The 10,809-nt window shown below is 32.2% G+C and overlaps 1 protein-coding gene across 1 annotated transcript; it reads right to left on the reverse strand.

Moving 5' to 3' along the window:
• Positions 1 to 2,000: 2,000 nt before the first annotated feature.
• LOC145625174 (protein FEZ-like) lies at positions 2,001 to 4,739 on the reverse strand. The gene is made up of 3 exons (XM_081678271.1): positions 4,556 to 4,739; positions 3,682 to 3,983; positions 2,001 to 2,849 (listed from the first exon to the last, which is right to left on the reverse strand). The coding sequence occupies exons 1-3, from the start codon at positions 4,737 to 4,739 to the stop codon at positions 2,001 to 2,003; spliced, it is 1,335 nt and encodes a 444-aa protein (XP_081534397.1).
• Positions 4,740 to 10,809: the final 6,070 nt, after the last annotated feature.

Consider the following 10,809-nt stretch of genomic DNA (forward strand, 5'->3'; position numbering starts at 1 on the left):
GAATATTTGCTATGTATTGTGCAAACTTCAAATTATGGAGATGGAGTTGTAATAACTCATGAAAGTATTAAATTTATAACGTACTTCATATTTATATAATCGTTAAGATTACCTTTGGCCGGATTTTCATCACTGACCTAGTTTTCCGATGTTGACCCACAAAATACCTCGAAAGCCACCTGCTTTTATCCCCAAAACAAACACACCCCGCTTTAAATTGCCACCGCCAAGCTGAAACCACTCTCAAACCCCAAATTAAAAAGGGCGGTTTCGGGGGAAGTTTCATGGTAGGTAAACATTGAAAAATTATTGGTCAAAGTTGAAAATTCACCCAAAGGTAATTTTTTAAAACTCTTTACCTTTTATTAGATAGTTTCTTATAACATTTTTTTCATTGGATAGTTTCTCATAAATTTTGGATTTTATTAGGTATTTTCTGACAAAAAAAAAAAAAAAAAAAAAAAAAAAATCCTAAAAACTATCCATTTTTTAAGACTCCACGCACTTATTGTAGATCGGGGCTCCTCTATTTATACTCTATACATAGATTTAAAAACATAAACCAAAGTTGTCACATGTCTTTCTTTCCTTTTACCTTTCCTCATAATCAATTTTTTCCTTAATCCCTTTTCCTTATCTTTTCAAAGAACTTCTCTTCATCTCCCCCTTTATTTCTAGTAATTTTTTGAACCTCTATTTTAAATCACAAATTGAATTTTTTAAACCTTCTCTTCTCTCTCCATCTTTCAATTCAATTTACTCACATTCTTAATTCATTTTATTGACCCCTTTTCTTCCATAATTCCTTATATAAATACAAACTTCCAATAAAGCTTTTTTTAACATCACTTAATTATAACTGTACGTGTTATAATTATTCACTCAAAAAATTTACGTTCTATTAGAAATATTCGATCATCATTATATATTTTTGTTTTGCAATATGCTTTTTAGGGTGATACTTTCTCATAAAGATTGTTATTACTAATGTTTATTTACTAATGTCAAAATTTACTACGTAGACGATTATCCAAGTTGATCGATTACACAACCAACACAACTAGGAACACAAAACCCTTCTTAATTACTACTTACTACAATCAACCATAGGAAAATTAAATTACCCTATCAATAAGATCTTAATTAATTAAAATTCAACACAACTCACAACATAAATGCATGCATATCAAACCTTGACAAGTTTTGAAGGCAGAAAAGGACCTCCTGAGCTTGTTGTTCCTAAAATTCATATGCATACAACACTAGTAGCATTTTATCACAACTAAACTACTGGTCAACGCAGGCCTGATTGTTGGTGCAGTGGTGATTGAAACTGCATTTGGTAGGAAGGACTCGTGTTCGATCCTCCGTAATAACAATTAGGAGGGGATTGAAACCTAACCACTCAGAACTGATCCTCGAATCCGGATTAGCTCAAAGGGTAAATGAGCTGGAACACGAAAAAGAATCTTAACTCCATCAAGTTGAATGAAGCCCAATATCCACCTCTAGGCCCAATAAAGCCCGTAGGTTAGCCTAGCTGCCAAATTCATTATTGTTAGTTTTGCAACTCGTTCGCTTTATTCTTATTTTTTACATGACTTTAAAGGTCAACTTTTTAAAATTTTATGAAAATAAACAAAGACAAATAGCCTAGATCACTTTTTGAATCTCAAATTTCCGTTTTTTGTTCGTACTCTTCAATATTACGAAGTACTCGTACATATTTTCTAGGTTCTAACCGTCAAAATATAGGTTGAAATAATCCCTCTACAAAACATAGTACAAAACATGATTATGTACTTCACATACAAATTAACTACATACATCCGATATTAATTCATCTTTTCCATGATTAATCCCTAGCATTAATTATGAAATAATTAACATATATCTCATTAATCGATCAGAATTTAAAGAAGCAAAGAATAATTAAAATGATGTTACAACTTCTAAGATCTAACAAAACTACTATTACACTACTTGTTATGACATTTTTGCTATGACAAAGGTGGTGCACAATCCCATATCAAAGAGGAGGGTGACTTCCACGTCTCAGGCATAGCCAAGGGTGGCAACAAGTCCGAAATCGGAATCGAACCAATTGTCTCAATCCCATCCCATTGATGACCATTATCGTCCGCATACAACATACTATTCAAATTTCCCAACAAAGTACATGCAAAATCTTGCTGATCATCACCACAATATTCATGAATTCGTTCATCTTCGATGTTCACACGTTGCATGTGTTCTTGTGACAATGTGACCGGTGAAAAATCATGGCACGGTCCATTTATATTAGGCACCATACCAAATTCCACGTTCCCATTCGAATGCTTGTCAAAATTTCCTAGAACTGAAGACGACATGTTTAGTAACATCGATGAGATATCGATGTTGTTCGATTTATTAGACGGATCAGACGGGTCCTCAAGTTGAGGCAAGGTGTAACAAGGTGGAAAATCTAACAAGGTTGCTATATTCGCGAACAAGTTACTATCGTTCGATATTATTGTTTCATCGGTGTTATAATTACTAGTAGTAGGGTAAATTGGTTTGAAAGTTGGTATTTGATCTAAGAATGATGAGTAATTATTAGGTGACTCCAAAAATTGGTCTAATTCATTTATGTTGCTAGAGTTTGGTTGTTGCATGGGAGAACTACAACTAGTGTTGATCATGTTATCAGGGCTAAAGTTAGGGTTGTTGCAAGAACTAGATGGGTGTAAACGAGACGTAAGTTTCGGGTGAGTCGGGTCAGGTGAAGGAGATACCCAAGAATGGGTATGGGTCCTTGAAGTTATAGGGCCTGTTTTCTTGAATATCCTGCATATTGCCCATGAATCCTGCATGTTTAAACCAAAAGAAATATTAGCTTAATTAATTAATTAATTAATTAATTAATTTAATTGTTATAATTATAATCAAAATAACATTTACTCTAATATTTATGGTCTTTCTTTTTGAGATCCATGATATTTTAACTAATTTATTTATTATTAGTACGTACTCCATTTGAATTATTTGTAATTTTGATTCAATCAAGAAGTTTAGGTGAGCATGAAAAAGAGAAAATAATTATAAACTTGTATTAGTTCAAACCACAAAGCTAAGTTTCACGAAATTTCTGGGGTTTCTTGGTTATTGCTCCATGCAAGGACGATTGTTAGGTTTATACCGTAACTTTTACTTGCAACGGTCATTTTTTGTCCATAATATTTACCCTTGGTTCTAGTGCTTTTTTACTTGTTTATCTCTTTTCAAACTTGTTTGTTAATTTATCTCTTCCTTATTATGAATCAACCACTTCCGATCCATTTTACTTTTTTCCTGATAAAACGTTAGCACTTTAATGTTTGGACGATAAAAAATAATAATAAAATTAATAAACCTGGTAACTTATTTTACACTCATTCTTGATAAAAGGCTCTATCTAATTCGTTACATAATTTTTTTGGTAAATTAAAACCGATTTAACTTATGAGAATGTATTGTATATAATATTTTGTACATGTTACTAAGAAATATAAAAAGTACTATGTACATAAGATACATGTATATTGACTAATTTTATTTTGTTATCACCCTAATCCGATCCCCAAATAAATAAAAGAGAAATAACTTCTTTGAGTAGGGTTAGTTCTATTGATTAACAAATTAAAGTATAGAAATACTTACATTAACAGGAAGGTTTTTATCCACGCTTCTTTTTGTAAGCGTAGCGTCGCCAAGAGACGGGAGGCGAAACTCGTGCATCATCCAATCAGTCTTGACCCCTTTGGCAGCTCTACCTTGGTAGAACACCAAGGACTTCTTTAACCCTATGCACTTGTTTCCCTCCGATGAGTAGATCGGACGGTCCGTTCCGGTTGCTTTCCAAAACCCTGCTCCGGTTACCCTATTAGGCCTTGCACTATTTCTATATTTTCTGTCCCTTGGACAATAGAAATACCACTCTTTCTCCCCTGCAGATGCAAACTCTGCATGCAAAAACATTAAGTTATTGGTTAATCACTTTATCAATATTATACTTTTTTGCCAATAAATAGAATTTATATAATACAGTACGTACTATGTTGATGTAAAAAAGATTTATTACATACTTATTAATCCACATTATTTTATCATCATTTTGCTATACATATTACATAGAACATAAAAGTAATAAGTTTTCAACTTTCCTAGAGATAAATAAAATATAGTAAATAATAAAAACCCTTAACGTAAAGGTAAAAGTTTTTTAAAAGTTCGACTTTAAAGAAGCAAAAATATTAATTATATTGAAACGGATTGAATCATAAATAAAAGGGGGAAAAAGTCAAGATATATTTTCAAAGCATAATATAGAACAAGCCTAAATAAGGTTTAAGAGTACATGATAGTTAAGAAAAAAGAAAACTAATTAAGGAAAATATATAAGTAATTCATGCATATAGTTTATTAATATCATTTGATTAGATCTACTAGGGTTTTTTTTCCTCTTTAATTACAATAACATGAAAGGTACATACATTATGTAATATAAGTTGATATTTGATAAAATATATCTTACTTGGAAGATCCCATGGATCAAATTTATATATATCAAGTTGCTTGATAAGCTCAATAGAAAGAGGACGTTGTTGAATCTTCCTCTTAAGGTAAAACCCTACAAGCTCCTCATCGGTCGGATGAAATCGAAACCCGGGAAGAAGAACCTCGTCTACCTTCTCTCCTTCATTTGTTTTCTCATTCATACTACAATCTTTAATCATTGTCTCTTCCATTACTTTGGACCGTCAAATCCGTTAAATTAACTTTCCTTAATCTTTAAGGTATCTAAGCTATGAGAAAATGTTTAAATATAAAATTTTTTCTTGAGGAAAAGGTTTGTTTTAGAAGCTAAGAGTTTTTATAAGTCAAAACATATAGCATGAAACACTCTAAAGAGTGAGAAAAAAGAGTGAAAGAAGTACTAAGTAAGTGTTAGCTTTGATTTCTAGAATGAGTAAACTTTACAAAGTTTGAAGCTCATTATATGCTTCCTTCTAAGGGAGCTAGCCCCGAAGTATCAGCCGCCTTTTCTGGTGACTTTCATGAAATTTTCTATCTTTTTTTTTTTTCTTCTAGTTGTGAGCTCATGGGGATAAGTGACAACTACCAAGAAACCGACTTTAAGTCAAATGAGATTGAAAACATAATTTGTACTAACTTACTTATTACTTGTTTCTAAAATAATTGTCGCATGTATTCAGGGTTTGTTCGGCAAAACTAGCTATAAATTTTAGTATTGTTAAGAATAAAACTAATTTCGAGTGAAGATAACACATATGATAGTTTTCTTGTTCACAGCTAGTTATTTGTCTATATAACCAACTTTCTAAGTTCATACTCTGTATTATTTATTAGATTATTTATAATTATAATTATGAATTTCCCTTGATTTAGTATACATAATATACAATTCGACATCTATACTAACATTAATATAATCTACGTGCATAGTCAAATATTATCTATCAGTTTTATGCACATCTAACGAGTATGATCGACCAATATCAGTGTATTATTACGTATTTTTTTCAAATTTATGTCCTCTCTAATTATTACTCCGTACTTTTTTTTTTTTTTGGTTAAAATAGATAATCATCTCTAATTATATTATTACTTCATTTTACAATAAGCTACCCGTATATAACAAGTATTTAATCATTCATTTAATAGATAGAGGGAATCTTATGCTTCAAGTTTACACTATAACACACATATGTACTTATTAACCTATTTATGTTTTTCCTTCGCAAATGAAAAAAAAAAAAATATTATGAAATTAATTATCATTTAATGGATGAAACAAGCAAATAAACAGCTCATTGAAATCACCATTTGTGTCAATTAGTACAAAATAATTAATTTTTTACATTCAAATTCTGATAAATAATTAAGGTTGCATCAAGACAAAGCAATCTCAGGAGAGTAATAAATAAAAATTTAATATAACCTAAGCTTTGAATATTAATTTTAAGTGTGATGGTCTAAGGGTACGTGGACTTTGAGACACAAGAAGCCAAAAATCATAATCTAAATTTATTCAGTTCCACGTACTCTTGAACTTATGCTAAACAAAAAAATTAAATTAGTTAATGCCTTTAATTAATTAACTAATTACATAATCTAAATTAATAGGTAGCTAGATATGAGTTTCTCAAGATCCGAAAATCTCCATTTCTATTCCATTCTTTCAGAGCTTCTATTCCACTGACTTGTCAGATTATTTGACCACTTTTATTTATTTATTAATTTATTTAATTATATCTGTCAAATTACTTCAGATTCCTTGCAGTGAGTTTATGAGAGGTGTAGTAAAATATACAAAACTAGTTAAAGGGTGGTAAGAGTGGCCCACAAATTACTCTCTTAAGCACATAAATAAAGAGTTATTAGTAGCTAATACAAGGGGTTTGCAGCAAATGACCTATGCTAATGCTATTAAATAAATTAATTAGCCTTTGGGTTTTTGTCATTAATTACATAATCAAAATTAATGCTAGTATAACTACCACCCCTCATGAACTGAGTTATATGGAGTATCTATATATTTATATAGGCAAGTGGAGTTGTTACTCCATGCAGATTGCTTCCATATATTTACATCCATTCTTAAATAATTGTATAAATAAATAAATAGTATGGGTGATAAATAAATAAATAGTATGGGTGATAAATAAATAAATAAATAATAATAATAATAATAATAATAATAATAATAATAATAATAATAATAATAATAATAATAATAATAATAATAATAATAATAATAATAACTGGTGGGTGTCTTTCCACCTAATATTGCTCGACCTTCGCATGGTGTTATAATTAAGTTGCTTGGTGGTACCGCTAGTTTCGATTCCAGATTTGGAGGTGAGCTTGTGATGCAAAGGGTGACCGAGACCATTGGGTTGATGGATAGGGTTGCTAAGCTCGATGATCCTTAGTGCGAGCTATTGTTGCTTAGGGCATGTACCAGAGTTTCTAAACTTTACTTTGCTTTGCGTACTTGCATTGTCCTCCTAGTAATTTTGAGGTGGCTCAGTAAACATTCGACGAGGCTCTTCGATCTTCCTTTAAGCGTATCGTTGGTGCTTCGGGGCTTGGGTTAGGCGATTGGCAGTGACGGCTTGCCACCTTACCATTTACGATTGGCGGGCTTGGTGTTTATTCTGCATGCGATCGATGTTCGTCATTATGCTTTTCTTGCCTCTCCATTATAGTCTGTTGGGTTGCAGACAAAGCTTCTATGGCATATTGGCGTTGTTGGCCTTGGTCGAGCCTTTAATTTGAAGATACGTTGAGTTTGTTTAGTAGAACGGTGGAGTCTGATATTTTGAGTAATCCTAGTGAGATCGCTGCCCTTAAACTCATGAAGAAATTGGCAGATATATATTTCACAAAGGTTACCGCTTCTACAGAATCCACCTTTTCTTTATCTCCTCGACAATCAGCATTGTGGAAATTGCAGCAGGGAGATCACACCTCTGCTTGGCTTCGGGTGGTTCCTAAATCAGGGTTGGGTCCGACGATGAACGCAAAGACTTACCGATGTGTGTTGTGCTACCGGTTAGGTATTCCATTGTACATTGTCTCGACACTGTGCTCTGCTTGTTCAACGATTTTTACTGGGGATATTTTTTGTGATCACGTAGTGTCTTGTTCTAGAATTGTGGGTATTAAACATCGGCATAATGCTATTTGGGATACCCTTGTTGATGTTTGCTATAGGCCTAGGTCTGGGATTTCAGCGAAAAAGGAGGTTGACATTGGGTTGTCTGAAGGGAACGGCGGGGCCCTCAGACCTACAGATGTGTTACTTTATTCCTAGGATCGTGGTCATGATGTATGTGTTGATTTGACAGGGTCTTCTCCTTTTACACAGTCTGGGCTATCTGATTTTGTTTCTTAACGGGATGTGGCTGATGCGGCTCATTGGAAGCAGGTCAAATATGAATCTACTTGTCGAGCAATTGGATATGGATTACTTCCCTTCTCCTTTTCTTAATTAGGGAAATTAGACAAGGACGTTGTTGCGTTGTTAAAGCGAAATCAGAAGTTCTCGACGACTCGAGATGTTGGGGCACGAGCTGCTGGTCATATTTTCACTAGGACAGAATTTGCTATAACTAGAGGAGTAAGGCCCAAATTATATCTCGGCTTCCCACTAATTTATTGAAGGTTGTATGACTTTGCTTGTTTTTTAGATATAATAATAATGTATGACTTTTTGTTTTTGAGATATAATAATAATAATAATAATAATAATAATAATAATAATAATAATAATAATAATAATAATAATAATAATAATAATAATAATAATAATAATAATAATAATATAATAATAATAATAATAATAATAATAATAATAATAATAATTGATTGGACACTATCTCACACCGAAAATAAATAAATAAAATCTTTATGATATATTTTAATTAGAGAACGCAAATAAATTTGGAAAATGGAAGAATTTGCATTCATTTGATTGCAAATAAGAAAAATTAGGTTGTTTAAACAGAAGTCTCTAGCCACAAGAGCCTGAATCTTGAAAATACAAGAGAAAGTATTATTAAGGTAACTTCAAGAGCAAAATAAGAGAAAATCCTTACAAAAGAATCATGAATTTATTTCCTAAACCACAAAAAATTACAGTTATGGGGAGAAATATCACTACTCCAACACCTCAACCTAAAATATAAGAGAAAGTTACTCTAACGTACGAAGATGTTATTATCTATGTACGATACAAATACCACACAAATATATATATAACACCACAAATTCATAACTGAGTATTTTATTTTGTACGGAGTACTATATGTGTTTTAGTTTTATGATAATTTTAATACACTTTACTTTTTCTAACATGATAATGTATAACTTTTACAATTAATTAATAAATATATTCTAAAAAGGAAAAATTGATTCTAAGAATCTCACCTTTGGCCGTTTGTCGATAATAATCCCACATTTAGATTATTATTTAATAATCCCACTTTTATAGGGAATCTTCTTCTACTGGTCCCTAACTTGTTGGTAACCGATTTTGATAGGTTAAGATGCCACGTGTCAATTTGTAATTGGTTTTAAAATAAAATTTAAAAAAAAAACAAAAAAAAAAAACCCACCACCTACCAGCCTTCTCCCACCCACCGTGAAACCATCTTCCATACCCTAGCCCCACCAAAACTTGCCGGCAGCCACCCTAAACCCTCGAAAACGGCCAGCCACGGAACTCCCCAATACCAAAAAACAACTCCGTCGACCTAAAGTCGGCCCTGAAATCACCACCTGAACCAATTCTCACTCCCCGAAACCACCATAACCACCACATTCACCACCTTGAAACCGTCAAAAACCCCTTGAACATCGTCGAAAATCCTCCCAAAACCGCCGAAAACCTCTTCAAACCACCCTATTCCCGCTGCCCGTGTTTAATTTGGGTTCAAATCGGATTAATTTGGGTAATTTGGTTGGGGTTATTGGTGGTTTTGGGGGGCGGAATTTGGTGATGGATCGGAGCTGGGGAGTGTCGGGACTCGGGATGGATCTCACCATTGAGGGAGCTATGAGGTTTAAGCGACCGACGGGGGAGTGTGGCCTTGTCATCGACGGGGCAAGAGGAAGGGGTTAGGCTGGGTTGGGTTTTTCTTATTATTTTTTTTTATTAATTTTTTTACCAAAAAAAAAAAATTAGTTTTTGTTTTAATTTTTTAACCAATTATTTAGTGACATGTGTCACTCAAATTAAAAAAAGAAAGAGTTTACCCAATGTACAGGTTACCGGTCATAAGGGGCCAATAAAAGAAGATCCCCAATAAAGGTGGGATTATTAAATAATAATCTAAAGCTGGGATTATTAACAGCGAACCGACCAAAGGTGGGATTATTAGAATCAATTTTTCCTTCTAAAAATATAAGTTTAGACGTGAAAACTCAAATTAATAACAAGATCCTATATGAATAATTTTTTTTTTTTTGTATAAATTGAATACATTAAAAGTACCGTCATAAGCAGCATATTATTCTCCCTCCATTCTTTTTTGTTTACCCCATTTGATTTTTTTGCATAGTTTTAATGCACATATTTGATCATTAAAATTTTCAACTACACTTTTTTAAAAGTTCATATTTTGAATCTACATTGAAACATATCTAAGATGATCCTACATAATTATATTTGCTATGTTCTTATTATATTTATTAAAGTTTTCTCATCATTAAAATCCCTTTATCCTCAAATGAATGATTCAAAAATGGGCCACGACAAACAAATATGAACAAAGAGAGAACAAGATGCTTTATTACGAGGCTGAGTTTCTGCTAAAAGTTTTTTATACTTTAGCAAAATAAGTGCATCACTTTATATATTACGGACAAGTACAATTTATGTGGTAACTTTGACTGGATATTATTACTACTCTGTCTTTTTGTTCCTCTTTGTTTGTTACATTTAAAATCATTTTGTGAGAGAATGAACTCCGATTAAAGATTCAAAGCGTAACCAAAAGATGGGGAGGGGGGGTTGGAGTAATATTTAAATATTCTTGTTATTGTGTAAAATCTTAGTGGATTATTACAATTCAAAATGTCGTTATTTAAATTTGTACACTTCACTCATAAGCTTAGGTGAAGGTTCCAAAATCATAGAATAACTAATTTATGAATTAAAGGTAAAATGATTCACACCCAAGGTCTTGAAAATGGTTGACGAAACCAATTAATTAAATTAAACAAATTATTGATTTGGGCATAAGTCAACTTACACTTAAT

This window comes from Chenopodium album, chromosome 1 (genome assembly GCF_948465745.1).
Source record: "Chenopodium album chromosome 1, dcCheAlbu1.1, whole genome shotgun sequence".
Lineage (NCBI taxonomy): Eukaryota > Viridiplantae > Streptophyta > Magnoliopsida > Caryophyllales > Amaranthaceae > Chenopodium > Chenopodium album.

Bases quoted from the DNA above. Each gene is read 5' to 3' on its own strand.
- LOC145625174 (XM_081678271.1), bottom strand. From the start codon at position 4,739: ATGAATGAGAAAACAAATGAAGGAGAGAAGGTAGACGAGGTTCTTCTT. The intron at 3,984-4,555 runs GTAAGATATATT...TTTTGCATGCAG, and splicing joins TGATCCATGGGATCTTCCAA to AGTTTGCATCTGCAGGGGAG. The intron at 2,850-3,681 runs GTAAGTATTTCT...TTAAACATGCAG, and splicing joins ATAAAAACCTTCCTGTTAAT to GATTCATGGGCAATATGCAG.